Below are 18527 nucleotides of genomic sequence, written 5' to 3' on the forward strand. Positions count from 1 at the left end.
GCAAGCTACTTTTTAAAGACAGGAGCGACAACATAGCAATTGGCATTGTTTTTTGTTTCGTTTTAGTAGCACGTTTCAGCTTTTTGTTGAATAATAAAAAAAAAAACGGTCTTGGCGAGTTTGTAATGAATATCCAGGAATGGGTTTTTGAATTTAGGTGCAGGTATCAGCCTAGTGTTGGGAAATGACTATTGAGACACAAATGCGGCCTTCAGCTCTAGTAAGAACATTCATCCTCCTTCTGTTATCGCTCATTACTTTTCGGTGCCCAAGGAACAGGACCGCTGTCATACCTAATTACATGGAAGACATTTAGAGAGATCCTGTGCTTAATATAGGAAAAGTTAGAGGATTTTGGCTTGGCCTCCAATTTTGATGTAATGCGACCTTTCTTCATCCCACTGAAGCAATCTTTGGAATGGAACATTGGCATCCCTCTGCGTCGGAAGACAATGGAAGAGTGAGCCTTCAGGGGTGGTCGAAGCGTTGGGGAGTTACAGCGCCTGCTGTGGCTGTAGAGACCGGATATGGGAGAGACATGTTTTGTTGCAACTAGGGCAGATGAAGGTATCTGGTTGTGCTGCTGCAGAAGCACTGTGGCGTTTCGTCTGTGCTCCAAAAACTGTGATCGTAAAATACCATTTAGCGTAATTCTCCCTCCTTCATCCCATTGATCCCAATCTTTAAGGACTGATTCAATCATTGCACTTTGGAGATGGGACAACGTTGTTGCCTCTTCCTTTTGCTTGGGCAGCTTCAAAGCTCAGCACCACCACCCTACTGGGTAAAAATATTTCTTGTGTAACTATGTACAAAACCACACTGTATGGACAAAAAGAGAGCTATCCTCACCGATACAACATGGATGCAGCCATTTTTAAAAAATAATAATCTGGCCCTTTGGACATACAATTGCACAATTTTAAAAATAATTTTAAAGGGTGTGGCAGAGGCGATACAGTGTAAATATGCTTGGAATAGCTGCAGAGTGTGTTAAAACAAGAAGGGAAAGTGGCCGTCCCTCCACCTTGCAAGTACTCAATTTATTTGTGATGCTTTAGAGCAGTTTCCTTAAGATTTCTCCAGCATTAGCCTAAATAATCCACACAGAATTGTAGAGTTGGAAAGGACCACAAGGGTCATCTAGTCTAACCCCCCTGCAGTGTAGGAATCTTTTGCCCAATGTGGGGTTCGAACCCACGACCCCCGAGATTAAGAGTCCTGTGCCCTACTGAGCTATTCCCTCCTTCCTACCTTGAAACATCCATGTGGGAATAGGGATGGGCAAGTCTGTCCCACCCTAACTTAATTCCAGCTGCATTTTAATATTTGCATTTCTGAAGTAGGACAAGCGCTGACAGGAATCTTCCTCTTCCATTTTAAGAATGAATATGGGGAGTTTTCTACTCCGAGCCTCAGGGTCTCAAGCTTCCAATCTGCACAGTTATTCAAGTATCTTAGGGAAGTGAAGTGATAGAACAGGAGAATATGCTTTTGAGCTGAAAACAGGGTTATGGTATGGTGATTGAATGTCATTGGCTGTGTGAAAACAGATGAATGCTTGGCAAAGAAAAAAGAACACAGAAACAATGCAAAAGTGAATAATTTATTAGATCTTTAATTGAAACATTTTCCACCTCCACTATGTGACTTGCTGGAAGGTCTTCCATTGTTTAAAAGTACACAACACACCTAAGGTTAGCAGAACATTTCTGTCGTGTTTTAAATACATGTTAAATGCTTTTACGCACTGTTGAATAGTTCGGCCGACCGTGGATCTTCTTTCCAGAGCTTGAAAGACAGGGAACTCAAAACGAACCTGGAACGATTTAAAGGTGCATTGAAAACACACATTTCTAAAGTGGAAGACTGAAAAGTTTGGATAATAAGAAAAACTAGGATGGAGAGCTCGTGAGCAAAAGTCTGCTCCTGCTATGGGCAAAGAGGGAGGGAATTTTTACCAAATCCGTCTTCCCTCAAAAACACCCTACAGCCAGCAAAAGCTGTTCCAGGGGTTTGGGGGACCATTAGGAAGAGTATGGAATGCAATAGGGGACGGCTGCAGGAAAAAAGTTAGCAACATCCCATCAGGATGGGACCCATGCAGACCCCTCTTGTAAATGGAAAGAGCATTTCTTTTTGCAGGGCTGTGGTTTTGAGTTCTAAGGGATCCAAGGCTAAAACTGTCTCTGGAACAGCTGTATTTTACTGTAACGTGCTAGCCTGAGAACAAATTAGAAAGCAGCAAGAAAGACTAAGCAGAAGATCATTTAGTTTGCTCCATTTATACCGCTTCACTTGCTGCTCTCTATCCAGTAAGGAGGATTACAAAAAAGCAGCTAAAGATGCATATTGTATTTGCTATGGAGGTGTTGCTGTTTTCCTCTGGACACCATGAGATTGGAAGATGGTTAAAAATATAGAGTTGAGGCCAGATCTTCAGTTGGTAAACAGCATTTAAAACTCTACCAACGTAAGCAGAGAGGTTTACACTTGCTGAAGGCCTGGCAGCCCAAAATTGCGCTACTGTTAATATGAGGATTTTTTTTTAAAGTACATTTTAAGGCTATAAACTTCCATGGGTACCCTGATAAGTTAACAAACAGGGGCTATGTTTAGTAAAATAACAAACTATTACTAGAGATCTGCTAGATGACCACCTAGAGCAATGCTAAGAGAACACCAGAACCTTATACTAGAAAAAAAGATGTATATATACAAAAAAAGGATACAGCAAGAAAGGATACACTTTGCATGACACAGTATTACTGCAGTATTTAGGCAGGAATGTTTCTAAAGAAGAACAGCAGAATGCGGTTTAATCCTTTTATTCTCTGTTACAGCTTTCATTCTTTAGACTACCTATTTTAAAACAGTGGTCAATTTTTAAATCTTCAGACCAAATGCACCAGGAACTCGGGAGAACAGCTCTGAATCCAATACAAAGAATATAGTATTAACTATTTGATCAGTACAATGCCAGAATATGCACCAGAATTCTGGCTTTTTGCCATGTTCAAAAGCTAAGCATTTCTGTCTCCAATGTAGTTTTTGCTAGAAGTTAGCCAGCTCTAGAATGTATTAGCATGGTCCCGCTACAATTCTGCTGGCTACCCAGCCATAACAAATATATCTTTAAAAATGTTTTCTGGGAAATGATGCATCAGGAGGCCACTTATCATGAGACAACTTTTGTCTGCTACTTTTGCTCCTTTTTTAAGCATAAAAACCAATCGGGAAAGAGTGGTTTTTGTAACATTCGTATTCCTTGAGTGGAGCCTATCTCCTGCTTATGGCACTGTGCTGCACATTTGCTATTCTGGTGAGATCAGGGGAGGAGAGAAAAAGAGGAATTTCCCCAATCTTGCACTGATCCTTGGAGAGAGACAAACTTGGAAGGAGACAGAAACTTTCCTCTGCTGTTATGCAGAGGCAAAGAAAGTCAGAGACGAAAATCTGTCCCTCCCCCTTCAGGAGGAGGAAGGCAAGCACAATTTCTGACTGGCTACCAAAGCTACAGGACCGCAGCAATAAGAAATATCCATCTTTAAAAAGACACTGCAATACAATGGATACATTATTTTCATCTGTAGCTATTTTTGCCAAACAACTGATGGAAATTATACAATCATTTTAGCAAAGGTTATGGAAGCCAGTAACACAACAGAATGCAATTTTATTTATAAAGGTCAAACTTCAGCAGCATGCTCAACCTGCAATTTGCCAGCCCCCCCCCCCCCCCGGTCTATGACCATCAGCAATTCAGGCTGGTAAACAAAAATGAACGTTGTGATTACTGGAAAATACGGATGAAAACACTCAAAACCAACGCTCCGATTTGCTTCCAGATGGTCATTTGCAATACTACAAGCATACTTGACTGGCTAGATGTGTCTTTTTTTAAAATGAATGTGCATCTGCGCCTAGGGCCACCTGCTGTTAGTTATTGCATCTTCAAGAAACAAAATGCTAGGGGCAGTTTACAAACATAAAACATGCAGTATCATAAATGATAACAAAGCGATTGTAGCAGCCATACAACTTGATCTTAGATCAAGGGCCAGAGACCCCACAGTTCTAGGAGAACAGTGGAAGAGGAGTCCAAAGACCAAATTCGTTTGCACTCTGACATTCTATGACTGATGACACAATGAATGCAAAAGGTTATATTTATTAAAAAAATTCTCAGCCAGAAAGAAAAAACGTGCTGCTGTGTTGATCAAGCAGAAGTTAGAAGTCTTTTCTTAAACCAGCTCCTGTTGGTGGTCAAGGCGTGTTTGTCACCGGAAAGCAAACCTGTGTCTGGATTGTACCACTTCGATGACACATTGATGGAACGTTGCTCACACAAGGAGATTCCTGTTGCACATCGAAAGCTGGCGCATCAGGAAGGAGGCTAGTAGGGAACGCATCTCACCACCTAGTTTTCTAAGTCAAGTCTAAGTCAGGTTTACCAGTTCAGACGCAACGCAGCCATGCTCTCTGTGCTTTGCATTTTTTTAAGTTAGGGCAAAATGGAATACAAGGGAGTTTACTTACCTTCAGGGTCTTCTCCCCTTCTCTTTTCTCCTTTCCTCTTTGGGATCCGGCTTTGGTCTTGCAGATCGAGCAAATTGCTTGGTTTTATTAAGGAATAAAAGTCTTGATGGCAAGCGTTAACAATTTATAAGCGGTGGGGGGGGGGATGCAAGAAACAAAGACTATGGGACACAAAAGCATCACAAAATTACGATACTTCTCAATCTCTATTTATTAAAACTAAAAAAGCTTGTTAGACCGCCTCAGCTGGAGATGGGAGAAAAATCTACCTCACTTTGCCTTCTTAGTGCTGCAGAGAAAGATGTACGTTAAAATAATTGTTGCTGTGTTGATGCAACCAGAACCAAGACATTGTGGAGCCGGAAAGAGGAATGGAGAAGAGACTGGAGTGGTGGGTGGAGTTGGAGGGGTGTATGTGAATCAGGAGACAATGAGCAGCATGAAACTAGTACACTTTTGTTCATGATAAGCTATGGTTTATTTCTGACTATGGCTTACTACGGAGGTGGGAGCTGTGGCCCCTCCAGCTATTTCTGGACTGTGACTCCCATCATTCCTGACCACTGGCCATGTTGGTTGAGGCTGATGTGTGTTGGGAGTCCAACAGCCCTGTCTTACTGTCATGTGCAAAATGGGCCAGTAACTGTTTTAATAACTGGTTTTCCATTTTTTAAAAGCAAAAAACAAAATTTGTGGATGGTCTGATTGCCTTGATGAGGCGTATGCAAACTCTGCCCGTCCAGATGTTTGGGGCTACAATTCCCATCATCCCTGACCACTGGTCGTTAGCTGGGGATGATGGAAATTGTAGTCCCAAACATCTGGACGGGCAGAGTTTGCCTGTGCCTGGCCTTGATTTTCACTCCATGACTTCACTGTGTTCCACTCAACTAAGTACAAGAAGCTGGCTGCAGAGAACTATGTAGGAGACAAACGTTTGAGGGCTGTTTTAGCAAAGGCAGCCAGGAAAATAAGTGTATTCCTTTGGTGGCAGTGGAGAGGACCGAGGAACACAGGAAAAGGACAAATGAGTGAAGGACTCTGGTTCGCTCCCCTCCCTCTCACCTGCGCTGCAACAACCATGTCTTCTGTTTGCCTACAATTTAAATGGGGACAAATAATTTGCAGAGAAACCTTGCTACCAAAAGCAAGATTCTAAAAGCAGGCCCAATATTTAACTGAAACTGAAACGGAAAGCTTTTCTTTATTTTAAGAAAAGGATACGACCACCATAGGCTTGTCAAATAAAACATATCCATTGACTTCTTTCAAAGCTTTTGCAGCTGCTCCTTCATTGGGAAGCCCAACAAATGCTTGTCCTTTCATACGGCCTTCTTTCATTAAGCGTATATCGAACCTAGGATAAATTGCAAGACGTAAATGCTTCAGCTGCCCAGTACATATCGCAACAGATGAAGGAAGGAGCCATGATTTGTTTCAGTAGTTCTCAATAGGACTACAGAAGAGTCCTGCTGTACAAACAGCCTGCTCAGGTTCTTGCCCGATTCTGACAAAACAGGTATCTTCTGATACATCACTATACATTTCAGTTTCCCAAGCTGTGGCACCCATGGAATAAAATTGCAGTTCTGTTACTAGAACAACATTCTGTAATAGAATTACAGTTCTCTTAAAAGAACAGCATCCTCACTTGGTACAAGTCTACTCTCTTCCCAAACCCCTCCTTTGCAACATCCTTAGCTATCTTCCCAATTCTCCTAATTCCTTTCTCCATGCCCTATTTTTTTCCCAGTGCACAATTTATCCCTTCCCACAATCTCACTTTCTCAGCCACATTTCTCTGACTTGACTCTCTCCTTCTACACCCCCAGTGGCGGCTTCTCTCTCTATTGCCACAAGTGGTATAGGCCCTCCCCATGCCCACCCTGCTGCTCTCAATCCTAATGTTTCATTATCCTCTATGATCCTCACTATAGTCTTTCATTAAAAAGGGTGCTGGACTCCTCTACTGGAAAATAGGCGGAAACATACAAGTTCATGGATATATCATTTGGCTCACCAAGTCAAGAGCGGCTCAACCTACGGAAGAAGTCACCCAGCCATCACTTACATTATACGTTCAGTTTCTGATGAAAAGTCAACGTATCTTCCAAAGATAAACTTCAAATCCTGGGATTTAAATAAAAGCAGAGCAGGAAGAGTTAGCTACTTCTGCGGAAGGAACCAAACACTTTCTGCTCAATTCCCACTTACCCTTTCTTGAACTTGTTTAGAGAGATTCTTCACGTAAATTCTACAATTTGGCTCACCGGGCTCATAATTTCTGAAGACAGCAAGAGTTTCCATTTCTTGAGCACAGAAAAAAAAAATATATAGCTGTAATCTCTATTTTAGCCAATAGGCTTAATTAAATAATTAATTCTCAACAGAATGTATATTTTATGTGAAAAAAACCCAAATCAACTAAGCAATATAGCCAAACAAGCTCATCACATTTAAATAAAGCAACATCCTCACTGCGTGTCATAAAAAAAATTAATGGTAATAAAATCACCTTTATGGGAGACTCTGCCTTTTTCTAGCTCTCTTTTAGAAACAAATTCCGAAGGTATTTCATCGTCTTCTCCTTCCTCTTCTGTCTCTTCTTTATGACTGGAACGGAGAGCGGGTAAGATTTTTCCAAACCCTTCACCAGATATTTCATCAATGGCTGCATAGATGTCTAAGACAATTAAACACAGAGAACGTTTAGTTGGGACATGATCCTGAGACACAAGTGACCTCAATCAAATTAAATACAAGATAACGTGCTACAATCCATGTACATATGAACATGTTTTAATTGACACACACAGCATACCATTGTTATGCTGCTCCGCCAAGCTTTTCTGAAGAATGCCAGGGCTCTCTGAAGATATGTGAAATTCAATTTTTTTGAGACCTACAGGGTGCGGCTGCTCAAACACATCCGAAGGCGACAGGGCTGGGTGCAAATTGCTGTTCAAAAAGACAATATAAAGCTTCGCTTAAAGCTTCTTTACAAGAAAGATTATGCACAGAATTGTTTACTCCTTAATGATTTTACATTTCTTTAAAGGGATTGCAAAAAGGGTTGCTAAGCACGTTACAGGTAAGAGTTGCAAGCAATATTCTGGTAATACTGTTTTTTTCTTACAATATAGTGCTATATACAATCACACCGCTGGACAATCTATATTTTTACTTGCTGAATATTTCTGACAGTTCAGTCAGGTAATTTCTCAAGATATCTATGTACTCATTACATAGCAATGATCCACATTCAATACTCATATATCCATACCTGTGGGAAGCAAGCTGGGAGACATTTAATAAGTCTTTGATCTTTCTCTTTTTTCTTGTACGGTGCGGTTTTGTTGGGATCCGTCGTTTGGGTTGGAGGGTTGCCAATTCCATCAACTTTGTAAATCTGAATTATTAACACATTGAATACTTTATTGGAAAAAAGGCATTTCAACAGAAAATATGGGGGGAGAGTTAAACTTATCAATGAAACAAACCTCCCGCCCTCAGGGTTTTAGAGTTTGGCTTTTAAAAGAAGACTCTATTTAGTAGATGCCTGCTGCAGACAAGCTGATGTTGACTACTCTGCCATTTCTTCCACTCTGAACCCTGGTAGACGGAGAACTGGGGAGAACTGATTGGGAAACACACACCACTGCCCTGAGAAGAGTCTGGTAAATGAAAGAGAAGGAGCAGCCAGAGCAGCTGTCTCCTTTGGTTTCAGTTTCTCTGAAAGATAATGTGCTGATGAAGTCCAGTGAAGCTCAAACCTCACCACACACGAGGGGAAGAGGCTATTTCTCAGATCTAAACTTGCTATAAGAAAGGGATGGGAAGAAGGGGGCATCTGAAACTGAGATCAATTTTGCAGGGTCTACAGACCAAATTAACCCCTATCAAGTTAAGGCTGAGGTATGCTTTCCCTACCTATTCATTTCTTTGAATTACATCAGTTGATTCCATGCTCTATAGGTCTTCAAGGGCAAGGCCAAAAGCTTTGGGGATATATATTTAATGGATACGAGATGTAACTATTTGCCGGAAGCACCACACAACATGCACTATTTTAAGAAAAGAGTATTTAAAAAAAAAACAAAAAACCCTACCTTGATACTCAATTATGGTTAAAATATACTTTTGAAATACTTTTAGCAAGGTTTAAAATTAGTTGAAAATATATTTACTGCTTGTTAAAAGAAATCTAGTTGGTACTAAAGTGGGCTTCTATGTTACTGCTATGTATTCAAGAGAGAAAGAGACAGAGACATCGATTGCTAAGGCACAGGTAATTCCTAAACTATGGGTTCCAATCCCATAGTTTAACTATTTGCTAACTTTTACAGTTTTATTTTGTTGGGAGCCACCCAGAGTGGCTGTGGAAATCCAGTCAGGTGGGTGGCAGCTGCTTCGTCGTCGTCTTCTTCTTCGACTGCAAAATATCACTAACTCTTTGCAGGCAGAGAAAAACAAGGACACCAACTTTTACGCAGGGAGCAGCAGGCTACAAAATATCACTAACCTTTCTTTTTCCTCTTCATCAGCACTTTCATACTCAGATTCATCTTTGTTCGAGTCCTGGCTGTCCTCCTCTTCAGGCAAAGGAGGTTCCTCAGGAGGCAGAGGAGGAATGGGAGGGGGTAAAGGGATATACTCTTCATACTAAAGGAAGAATAAAATGTACAACCTTTTTGGTATTTCAGTTGTTAACAGTTCAAATGCAAGTGTGTGTGTGTGTGTGTGTGTGAGTGAGAGAGAGAGAGAGAGAGAGAGAGAGAATATATACAGTACTCAACAAGCAAGTGTTCTGCACCACAGTCTAGTTTTTGACATTAGATTATCACATACCCTCTTGTGGGCACTGATAAGAAAGGGTTTGGACAAAAGGCCATAGCTACTGCATCACTCCTGCAGCACAACCAGGGAATATAGGTCAAGAGTGGAGACTGAGGAAAGAACAAGGTTAAGAATATTTATGGTACAATTTATCCCACCATTGCATCTCTTCTTCTTCTTCTTCTGAGAAGAGTCAATATACAACTCAATATGTTGAACTTATATTTCAGTAATGATAGGAAATTCCCATTATATTTTTCAAAGCACACCTTTTATGGTCCACCTGATAATGAAGAGCAGGACCCAAAGATGGAGTGACACTTCTAACTGAGGAGTTGCAAAAGTAGTTTGATATGGCATGATAATCAGCTGTTCAAGGGGGGAAAGCCAAAAATGCCACTAGGTTCACACTCCTACTTGCATCCTAGCCAAAAATGCTAAAGAAAGGGGTATCTTAAAACTATAAATACAGTGGTACCTCTGGTTACAAACTTAATTTGCTCCAAAGGTCCATTCTTAACCTGAAACCGTTCTTAACCTGAGGTACCACTTTAGCTAATGGGCCTCCCATTGCCACTGGCACACGATTTCTGTTCTCATCCTGAGGTAAATTTCTTAACCCGAGGTACTACTTCTGGGTTAGCGGAGTCTGTAACCCAAAGTGTTTGTAACCCGAGGTACCACTGTACAATGTTGCATTTATTCACAGTGCTTCAAGTAGTAACAGTTTCATACCATAGGAGGTCGAGGAGTAACTGGCCCAAAGGGAGGGGGAAGATTCATTTTGTTCATAAGATGCAAAACCTGAAAGATAACCAGAGCAACTTAGCATCTTCTCCAAGTACTCAAAGATGAATACTTGAATAAACATGCCATTAATTGTCATGGGACAAATATTATCCTTGCCACAACCGTTCAAGTATCCCACATAAACCAAACTTGTTGGGTATTTTATAATGGTTTTATATTTGCCATAGCTAATGGGCAGGAAATGTTTCATCTGAAGATTAAAATGTCACTTTGCATTTCTTAGCACAGAAAGTATTGATCTGATGTGTAGAGCTCTTTCCTATTCTAATTAATTCAAGTGAAAGAAACAAGCAGAAAGAAAGAAACAAGCAGAAGGTTCATGATGTTTGGGTTATTCCTTCAGAGAAGCTGCATACAGCTGGCTTAAACTGGTTCTCTTATCTCTTTCTGTCAAGGTCATACTGACTATAATAAGAGGCCAGAAGGAGCCTGGGTGTGGTGTTCTGTACATAGTATGCTTAGTGTTAAGGTTTAGTCTTATTATAAGTTATTGTAAGTTTAAGTGAGGTCTGCTGCAACTGGATTTCTTATGGACAGTGCCAATCCTGAATGTATTAGATTTGTGACCATTATGCTCATTTGCCTTTGGTAGCAGTAAAGCTCTGCTGGATGAAATGCCTCTGGTCTATTTTTTGGGAATCTTGCAACGTATTTAAGTTTTTACTCTGCTAACTATACTTTGGAGTTCTACTCTGCATCAATAGTGAGTAGAATACATGACATAAAATTCTGGAACCATAAAAAATGAATAATTCTACAAGTTATAATAAGTTGTGCTTGCCAGACAGAACTAGATTTAATATATCTACCTAATGTGATTTATTTAAGGGCTTTTTTCTCACAGGGAGATGGGATACTGAGATAAAATAATTTGGCAATACAGGGAGATATATGTACAACAATTATAACAGAAACGGTGTAAAATCTTGACCTAGGCAGTAAAACAATATCAACTAGTTTGGACATATTTGAAAACATGGTTACATACTTCCAAGCATCTAACAATATGGACTAGAAGTTTGGCCTTTAAAAAAAAATTATTGGAAAGAAAATTTAAAGAACCATGTGATTTGTCACTTAAGACACTGAGCAAAACCACCCCTAGATTCTGCAATGAACACGTATACCTTACCTACTTCTGCCATGGAATCCACGATGGCACACATGTGATCCAAAAGCCAGTACTGGCATTGACAGGCATGCATATATTGAGCAAGGTGGTAGCTGTATGGTGCCTTCAGACCATAGCTTAATAGCTTTGATGGCTGAAAACAGTGCTTATGAGAACATACTAAAAATATTCTTACTGCTAAAGGTGATCCAATAACTCATACTGAAAGTCTTTGTGAGCTCCTTTGCAGTCACTTTCAAATTAATTGATGCCACTACAAACTCAATTAGGAGTGGAGCGATGCAACATTCACAGCAGAATCCTATACAAAAGTAAGTCCCACTGAGATCAATGGAGCTTATTTCAAAGAAGCAGATACAGGACATAAGCCCTAGTCAATAATTTACAGCTGCTTAAAATAACAATTTGGCAATACCATACTAGTAATCCCATACTAGTATAGGGTTTATGTATTGAATTTAGGTTGGGGACGAGGATTTACACTTACCTGCACATAAAACTTAGGCACACTTGCCAAGGCATTTGCTATGTTGGCTAGGATTGTACTGGAAGGCGGGGGATATCGATATTTGAGGCAAGAATTTATAGGGAAAGTTAACCTGTGAGGGGAAACAAACCAACCTTAGAAACAATTCAAACCTATTAAAAAAAAAGCTTCACTATGCAGAAGAGTTCAATATTTAGAGTTTAAAAGCACCAAACAAAGAAACCCCTAGCTCACATACCAGCAATTCTGAAACATGAGAGACTGATTCCATGATATCCAGGGATTAATAAAAATATTTACCAACCACAGGATTGTAATGCTTCTCTTTGTCGAACAGCAGCTCCCAACACTACAGGAGACATTTGAAACTAAAGGGAATTTCAAAAGCATGTTGATCATAGAACTGGGAGGTCACCTGGCCTAACCCTTACTCAATGCAAATACGCAGTAGGAAAAAATGTGTGTGAGCAAACTGCTACACACTCGTAGTAGCTCTTAAATACCAATCCATATGCAATAATAGTGACAGGCAACAAATATCTGCAGACAGAGGTTTGTGGAGCCCTCAGAAAACTAAGTGTGGCAATCTTTTTAGCACACAAATCTGCTCTGTTGCTTATCACATCTACTGAAAGTTCCACATCCATGCAAGTATCTAACATTAGTTCTCCCAAAGTTGCTAGACTCTGAACTATTGCTTACTGACTGGGGCCAACGGGAGCTGGAGGTAAACAGCATCTGACAAACTGCAGGTTAGCTACTTCTGTTTTAATCAGAAGCAGGAAAAAAACGTACAGTGGTGCCCCGCAAGACGAATGCCTCGCAAGACGAAAAACTCGCTAGACGAAAGGGTTTTGCGGTTTTTGAGCTGCTTCGCAAGACGAATTTCCCTATGGGCTTGCTTCGCAAGACGAAAACGTCTTGCGTTTTTTGCAAGTTTGCTTCCTTTTTCTTAACACCGTTAATACAGTTGCGACTTGACTTCGAGGAGCAACTCATAGAACGCGGTGTGGTAGCCTTTTTTGAGGTTTTTGGCGATTTTTGAAGCTTTCCCAAAACTTTTCTGACACCGTGCTTCCCAAGACGAAAAATTCGCTAGACGAAAAAACTCGCGGAACGAATTAATTTCGTCTTGCGAGGCACCACTGTACTAAGAAAAGGGTAGTGATATAATTGTAGGAACAGAGAGGATGTGATTTATTCTTGGAAACCAAGCTAAGAAAATATTACTGGTCTCTCATATGTTTGCCTAAACACGTTCACAAATGGTTTAAAGGCTAGGATTCAACAACAATTTTTGTATACAAAATCAGAACTCAAGTACTAACCCATGGCTAGGAGCAATTCCACTTTCTATCTTGAGGCAGCCTAGATCTTTCTGTTCTTTCTCTTCTTTCACTGGTTCTTCAAGGCTAAAACACACACAAGAGCAATGCGGTATGTTGAAATAACCCTAACTGTAAATGAACACCACTGTGTTTGGACATAAAGCGCATTAAAAAAAAGTCGCCAAGAAAACTTGTTGTTGTTCATTCTTTACTTGTGCAACATCTATTTGGAAAAAAATACCAAATGAAGGACAATAGTAATAGGGGTAAACATAACACAATATAAATGACTAGATATGGCAGTTTCTATGAAGTCATAACTCCAATTTTGGCTCATAAATATGAATCCCCACTCAAATCTATTTTGTTCAGTTGTTGAATTCTGTGAGGTAGCCGTAATTTATATTCCAATAAAGGTGGTGAATAAGATGAACCGTATATGTAAAAATCTGTATTTTTGATTCTGCTCACTTCTCTTCCCTTCCTATGTTTGCTCAGTGGAAAAAAATAAATCAAACAGAATTGTCTTTGTGGCAGAACTCCTAACTTCTCCAGTCCCAGTCCTAGACAATCTGACCAAAATTTATCTTTGAATGTGTCAAGATCTCCCCAGTATGATGGTCACACAGTAAAAATGGAGTGGAAAAGCATATCTGCTATGTAACCACAGGAACCCAGCCTAAATAAGGCTGTAATCCGAACCCCACTTACTTGGAAGTCCTACTGTATTCACTAGTACTTGCTTCTTGCACTTCAGATCTACAGTATTAATAGAATGGGATCTGAAGAAACAACCTGGATCCTCCTGGATTCACCACAGCAAAGTTTGAAGGAGTTTTTGGAAAATACTTTCAAGAATCTTAGAAATATTTTATAAGACCACTGAATTTGAAAATACAGAAGCATCTACATACCTTTTGTCCTTCTCGCTTTCAGAAGATTGGCTAAGTGCACAAACACTGTCTTGGTCCTTTGCATATTCAACTACCAGAGTGTGGCCTAGAAGGTTCAGCTGATGCAATCTCGATAAAGCCTTCAATTGAACACAACATGCAGTTAAATCAACTAACATTTAAAACGCACTCTGACCCATCAACTTCTCGGTTTATTCCTTTCTTCTCCCCTCTTGCAATTTACTTTGCCTAAAAACTAAGTAACACGGATAGAAATTTGTTTGGGGGAAGAGCAATACCTTTCCATTTAATCCCTCTTAATGACCAAAATGGATAATGTCCCGACCGTTGCCTACAATTTTATACCAACTTACCAGCGAGAAAGGCATGCTGAAAATCAGTGAGAATTACTTCTCATTGCAGAAAAGTCTTGCTACACATGCAGAAAATTGCACTGTTAATGACTATGGGATTTAATTGCTTTCTTGCCAGTTCTTGAACTGGACACTGAAACTTATACTTCTGTTCCGATAATGTAAGTTACTTATAGATATCTTATGCATATCTTTTATAAATTTCCTACTCCAAGGATTTTACACTTTTAAGTTAGATAGACGATAGAAGTTAGGAGAGGCAAAGTTAAGATGACAACAGAATGTCTGTCATCTTAATACAGAAAGAGCTGTAAAATATAAAGCTAAGCAACTCAATATATTTTCTGTTTCTCTACAGCAGGCTTCCTCAGACTGGGCCCTCTAGATGTTTTTGGCCTACAACTGCCATGATCCCTAGCTAGCAGGACCAGTGGTCAGGGATGATGGGAACTGTAGTCACAAAATATCTGGAGGGCCGAGGTTGAGGAAGCCTGCTTTACAGTCTTGAACACTTAGCGGGTAGCCTGCATTTGCACATTTAGAAGTTAAGCAGACCTGTTTTAATATTAGCATCTAATATGTACAGACAGTCATCAGTACCATACACTGTTGCCTTTAGGCTAACAGTTAATATTCATTTGCTAAAGTGTCCTTGCTGTTTTCTAACAAAACCTAAATATATAATTATCTAAAGCATTTTGGAAGAAACTTATCCAGGCATGAATGCTCTAATGCAAGTCCTCCCTCCAATCTTAATGGAGTTTATTCTAAGTAGATATGCAAACAATCACAGCCTTACAACCCAATCCTCAGAAATAAATCTCATCGAAATCAATGGGGTTTTCTCCCCAGGTAAGCAGGGTTAAGACTGCAGCCTTAGACTTATCTTCAACACTTTGTTTCTGTATTGAAAGGCAGACATCTTGACCTACAGCCATAGAACACTACAGCAGAAAAGAAATAAACTAATAAAAGAAAGAAGATCTGTAATGGTCTCAAATACACACCTGAGTAGCTGCATTTTCATCCGGAAAAGTAGCAAAAGCAGTGTGTTTCTGAGGGGGGGAAAGAACATGCCAAACGTTGAATTTCCAATATAAGCAGAGAGAACATTAACACACAAATTATCCAATGTATTGCAGAATTTTAAACGTGAATGTGGCTGCACCTAAAGGCAAAGCAGGAAGGGCAACCATCTTTCTTTCTCCTCCCCTTGTTAGAACTGGAACACCAAGAAAGAGTCTAAGACGTGGAATCAGTACTTTTTGAGTCCAGTTTTCTAATCAGCTCCGAATCCCCTATTTAACCAGTTTCCTAGTTTTCAGTAAATACATGATTGCCACTTTACGCTGCTCTGCATTCTGAGTAGAGGTTACTCATAGACATTTGTAGATATATCTTGAGCCGCTTTGCATGGCACTCTTAATATAAGCAGGCACGAAAATAGAAGAAACTTGGCTTTGTGAGCAGGCTCCAAAAGAGAAGCTCCCAGACACTTTGCTCCTCCCTGGTCCTTTCTGCTGCTGCACTAACCCAACATTTGGTTTAGTGTGCAACACCACACTGGCCATTGTATTTTATTTTTAACTCTTATCACACAACACTTTGAGATCATTATTATTATTATTGTATTACTATTTTAAAGCAAGTGGTCTATAATTTGATACAATAAATATATGTGCCAGATGTTAACAAATGGTCAAAGTGTGCGTGTATATCAATTTATCTATCCACACACATACCAACAAGCATGTTAGTATTATTTATTTATTACTTTCGTGCGCTGCCCTATAATCATAGATTTCAGGTCCATTCTCCACGTTAACATCACAATCCGGGCCGGATTTAGGTTTGTTGAGGCCCTAAGCTACTGAAGGTAATGGGGGCCTCTTATATGTCCAGCTGTCCTTTCTCAACAACAAATTGTCGCTTTTTTGTGATGAATTTATGCTATATGGTAATTTATGGACCTAATAGGTATCTAAAGACATTTGCATAAGTTGCCAAGCAACCAGTCCATGCACAATATAGGCACCCTATATATAGAAATGAGCAAACCAGTGATATTTTAGAGCAGGCGGGGCCCATTACTTACATCATCGGAGCCTACACAACACAAAACACTGTTGCTGTATGTAGGTTTTATTTTATTTGTTTTTCTCTTATATTTTGGAAATGTACATCCAGGTTTTTTCCTTTACATTTTTTTGGGGCCCCTAAGAGAGTGGTGCCCTAAGCTATAGTTTGTTTAGCTTATATGTGAATCTAGCACTGATCACAATATAAAAACAGAACAAAACAGAAAACATGCAATAAAAACAAAAACAACCCCATAATCCTCGCCCCCCCCCCCGCTTTCAGAACACATTTTAAAAGGGCATCAGATGTCAATCAGCCAAAAGCCTTTTTGGAGAGGAATGCTTTCACCTGGCGCCTAAAGGTGTACAGTGAAGACACCAGCCGGACCCCCCTGGGTGGCATAGGTGGTGTTCCTATCAAGGCTTAAGGCAAAACAAGAAGGCGCCACCTTGCCTGACCTTCCTGCCCCTGGTTCTCCACCTGCCACATTCTGGTAGAGAAGCGGTGAATCCGGGTGAAATTATTATTATCATTAATTGAATTTATATAACGCCCTATACCCAGGGGTCTCAGGGCATGCTCAGCTCCAGCCAAAACTGACACTGCTTCTGCCGCGGCTTCTACCCAGGGCTGGATTTAGGTTTGATGAGGCCCTGAGCTACTGAAGGTAATGGGGGCCTTTATATGTCCAGCTGTCCTTTGTCAACAACAAATTGTCGCTGTTTTTTGCGTTGAATATATGCTATATGGTAATTTATGGTATCTAAAGCCATTTGCACGTAACAAAATATGTCAAAGTAATTGTTGAACTGAAATACAATTAAGAAGAAGTATATGGGGGGGGGGCACAAGAGAGTGGGGCCCTAAGCTCATGGGTAGGCAAACTAAGGCCCAGGGACTGGATCCTGCCCAATCGCCTTCTAAATCTGGCCCAGGGACGGTCTGGGAATCAGCGTCTTTTTACATGAGTAGAATGTGTCCTATTATTTAAAATGCATCTCTGGGTTATCTGTGGGGCATAGTAATTCGCTCATTCCCCCCCCCTTCCAAAACATAGTCCGGCCCCCCACAAGGTCTGAGGGACAGTGGACCGGCCCCCCAGCTGAAAGGGTTTGCTGACCCCTGAGCTTGTTTAGCTTATACGTAAATCCGGTCAGTGGCGTAGCGTGGGGGGTGCAGGGGGTGGGTGCCGGCCGCACCAGGCGCAACATCTAGGGGTTAGGGTTAGGGGGCGCAAATCCACGGGTTAGGGGGCGCAAATTACTTGCCTTGCCCCGGGTGCTGACAACCCACGCTACGCCACTGAATCCGGCACTGGTTCTGCAACCTTAGAAGCTTCTTCTGCCGCCCGAGGCAGCTGCCTCCGTCTGCCTAACGCCAGAGGCGGCTCTGGCACCGCGGCTGCCTCAGGCGGCAGCAGCCCCCCGAGGGCGGCATTTCACGCCCCGGCCGCCCGCCCCGGCCGCGCCTTCCCTACCAGCCTCCCGCGGTCGGACAGGACCCGCACGGAAGCGGCCCCGAAGTGCCTCAGCAAGCTCTCCTTCTCCGAAGCCGTCAGCGAGGCGGGGAGGTGCCGCACCAGCAGGATCCGCCCGCTTCTCCCCGGTCGCAGCGGCCGGGCCGTCTGCTCCGAGCTGGGCGCCGCCATGTCGCCTCGCCGCACGGACTGAGCATGCGCCCTGCAGCCCCTGACGCCAACCGCCGGGAAGGAAAACCTCGGAGAACCTCGCGAGAGTGAAGGCGTTCTCAGGAGGGCGAGGACCAAAGGGACCGTCCCGTCGCTCTTTCGACGAAGAACTGCGGTACTCAATCGAAATGGAGGGCTGCTTTGCCCTTTGATAGCAGACGAGCGGAAGACTTTTCGCCTGTGGCAGTGGTGATGATGATGATGAAGAAAAAGAAGTTGTTTATAGACTGTCTAATAATACCCACAGAGTGTTCATGGCGGATGCCTGCGTTCAGTTTAGCACCGGAAGTTTAAGCTGTTTCTCTAGATGCCCTTTGGATTGGGCATGCGCTGTAGGGGAAAGAAAGGTCCCAGTGGGCGGA

General features: G+C 41.4%; 1 protein-coding gene across 5 annotated transcripts; it reads right to left on the minus strand.

Annotated features, from left to right (window-relative positions):
* Positions 1 to 1592: 1592 nt before the first annotated feature.
* On the minus strand, positions 1593 to 18142 carry RNPC3 (RNA binding region (RNP1, RRM) containing 3). Of its 5 annotated transcripts, none has more exons than XM_082227935.1 (15): positions 17956 to 18142; positions 15407 to 15454; positions 14047 to 14165; positions 13133 to 13216; positions 11805 to 11916; positions 10111 to 10179; positions 9062 to 9201; positions 7823 to 7948; positions 7361 to 7497; positions 7055 to 7222; positions 6754 to 6848; positions 6611 to 6669; positions 5764 to 5896; positions 4540 to 4616; positions 1593 to 2793 (listed from the first exon to the last, which is right to left on the minus strand). In XM_082227935.1, exons 1-14 carry the CDS (start codon positions 18124 to 18126, stop codon positions 4542 to 4544), a joined length of 1536 nt encoding a protein of 511 aa, XP_082084061.1. In that variant the 5' UTR covers positions 18127 to 18142; the 3' UTR covers positions 1593 to 2793; positions 4540 to 4541. The 5 variants fall into 5 exon arrangements, with proteins under 5 accessions (XP_082084061.1, XP_082084063.1, XP_082084064.1 ...); XM_082227937.1 differs by having other exon boundaries at positions 1593 to 2862; XM_082227938.1 differs by having other exon boundaries at positions 1593 to 1819; positions 4536 to 4616.
* Positions 18143 to 18527: the final 385 nt, after the last annotated feature.

This window comes from Podarcis vaucheri, assembly GCF_965113315.1.
Source record: "Podarcis vaucheri genome assembly, chromosome: 6".
NCBI classification, from domain to species: domain Eukaryota; kingdom Metazoa; phylum Chordata; class Lepidosauria; order Squamata; family Lacertidae; genus Podarcis; species Podarcis vaucheri.

What these genes read in the sequence shown, in the direction of transcription:
- RNPC3 (XM_082227935.1), bottom strand. Translation starts at nt 18,126, where the DNA reads ATGGCGGCGCCCAGCTCGGAGCAGACGGCCCGGCCGCTGCGACCGGGG. An exon ending in TGCCTAAGTTTTATGTGCAG is followed by an intron (nt 10,180 to 11,804) that starts GTAAGTGTAAAT and finishes GTTATCTTTCAG; the next exon opens with GTTTTGCATCTTATGAACAA. An exon ending in TCAGAAACTGAACGTATAAT is followed by an intron (nt 5,897 to 6,610) that starts GTAAGTGATGGC and finishes AATTTATCCTAG; the next exon opens with GTTCGATATACGCTTAATGA.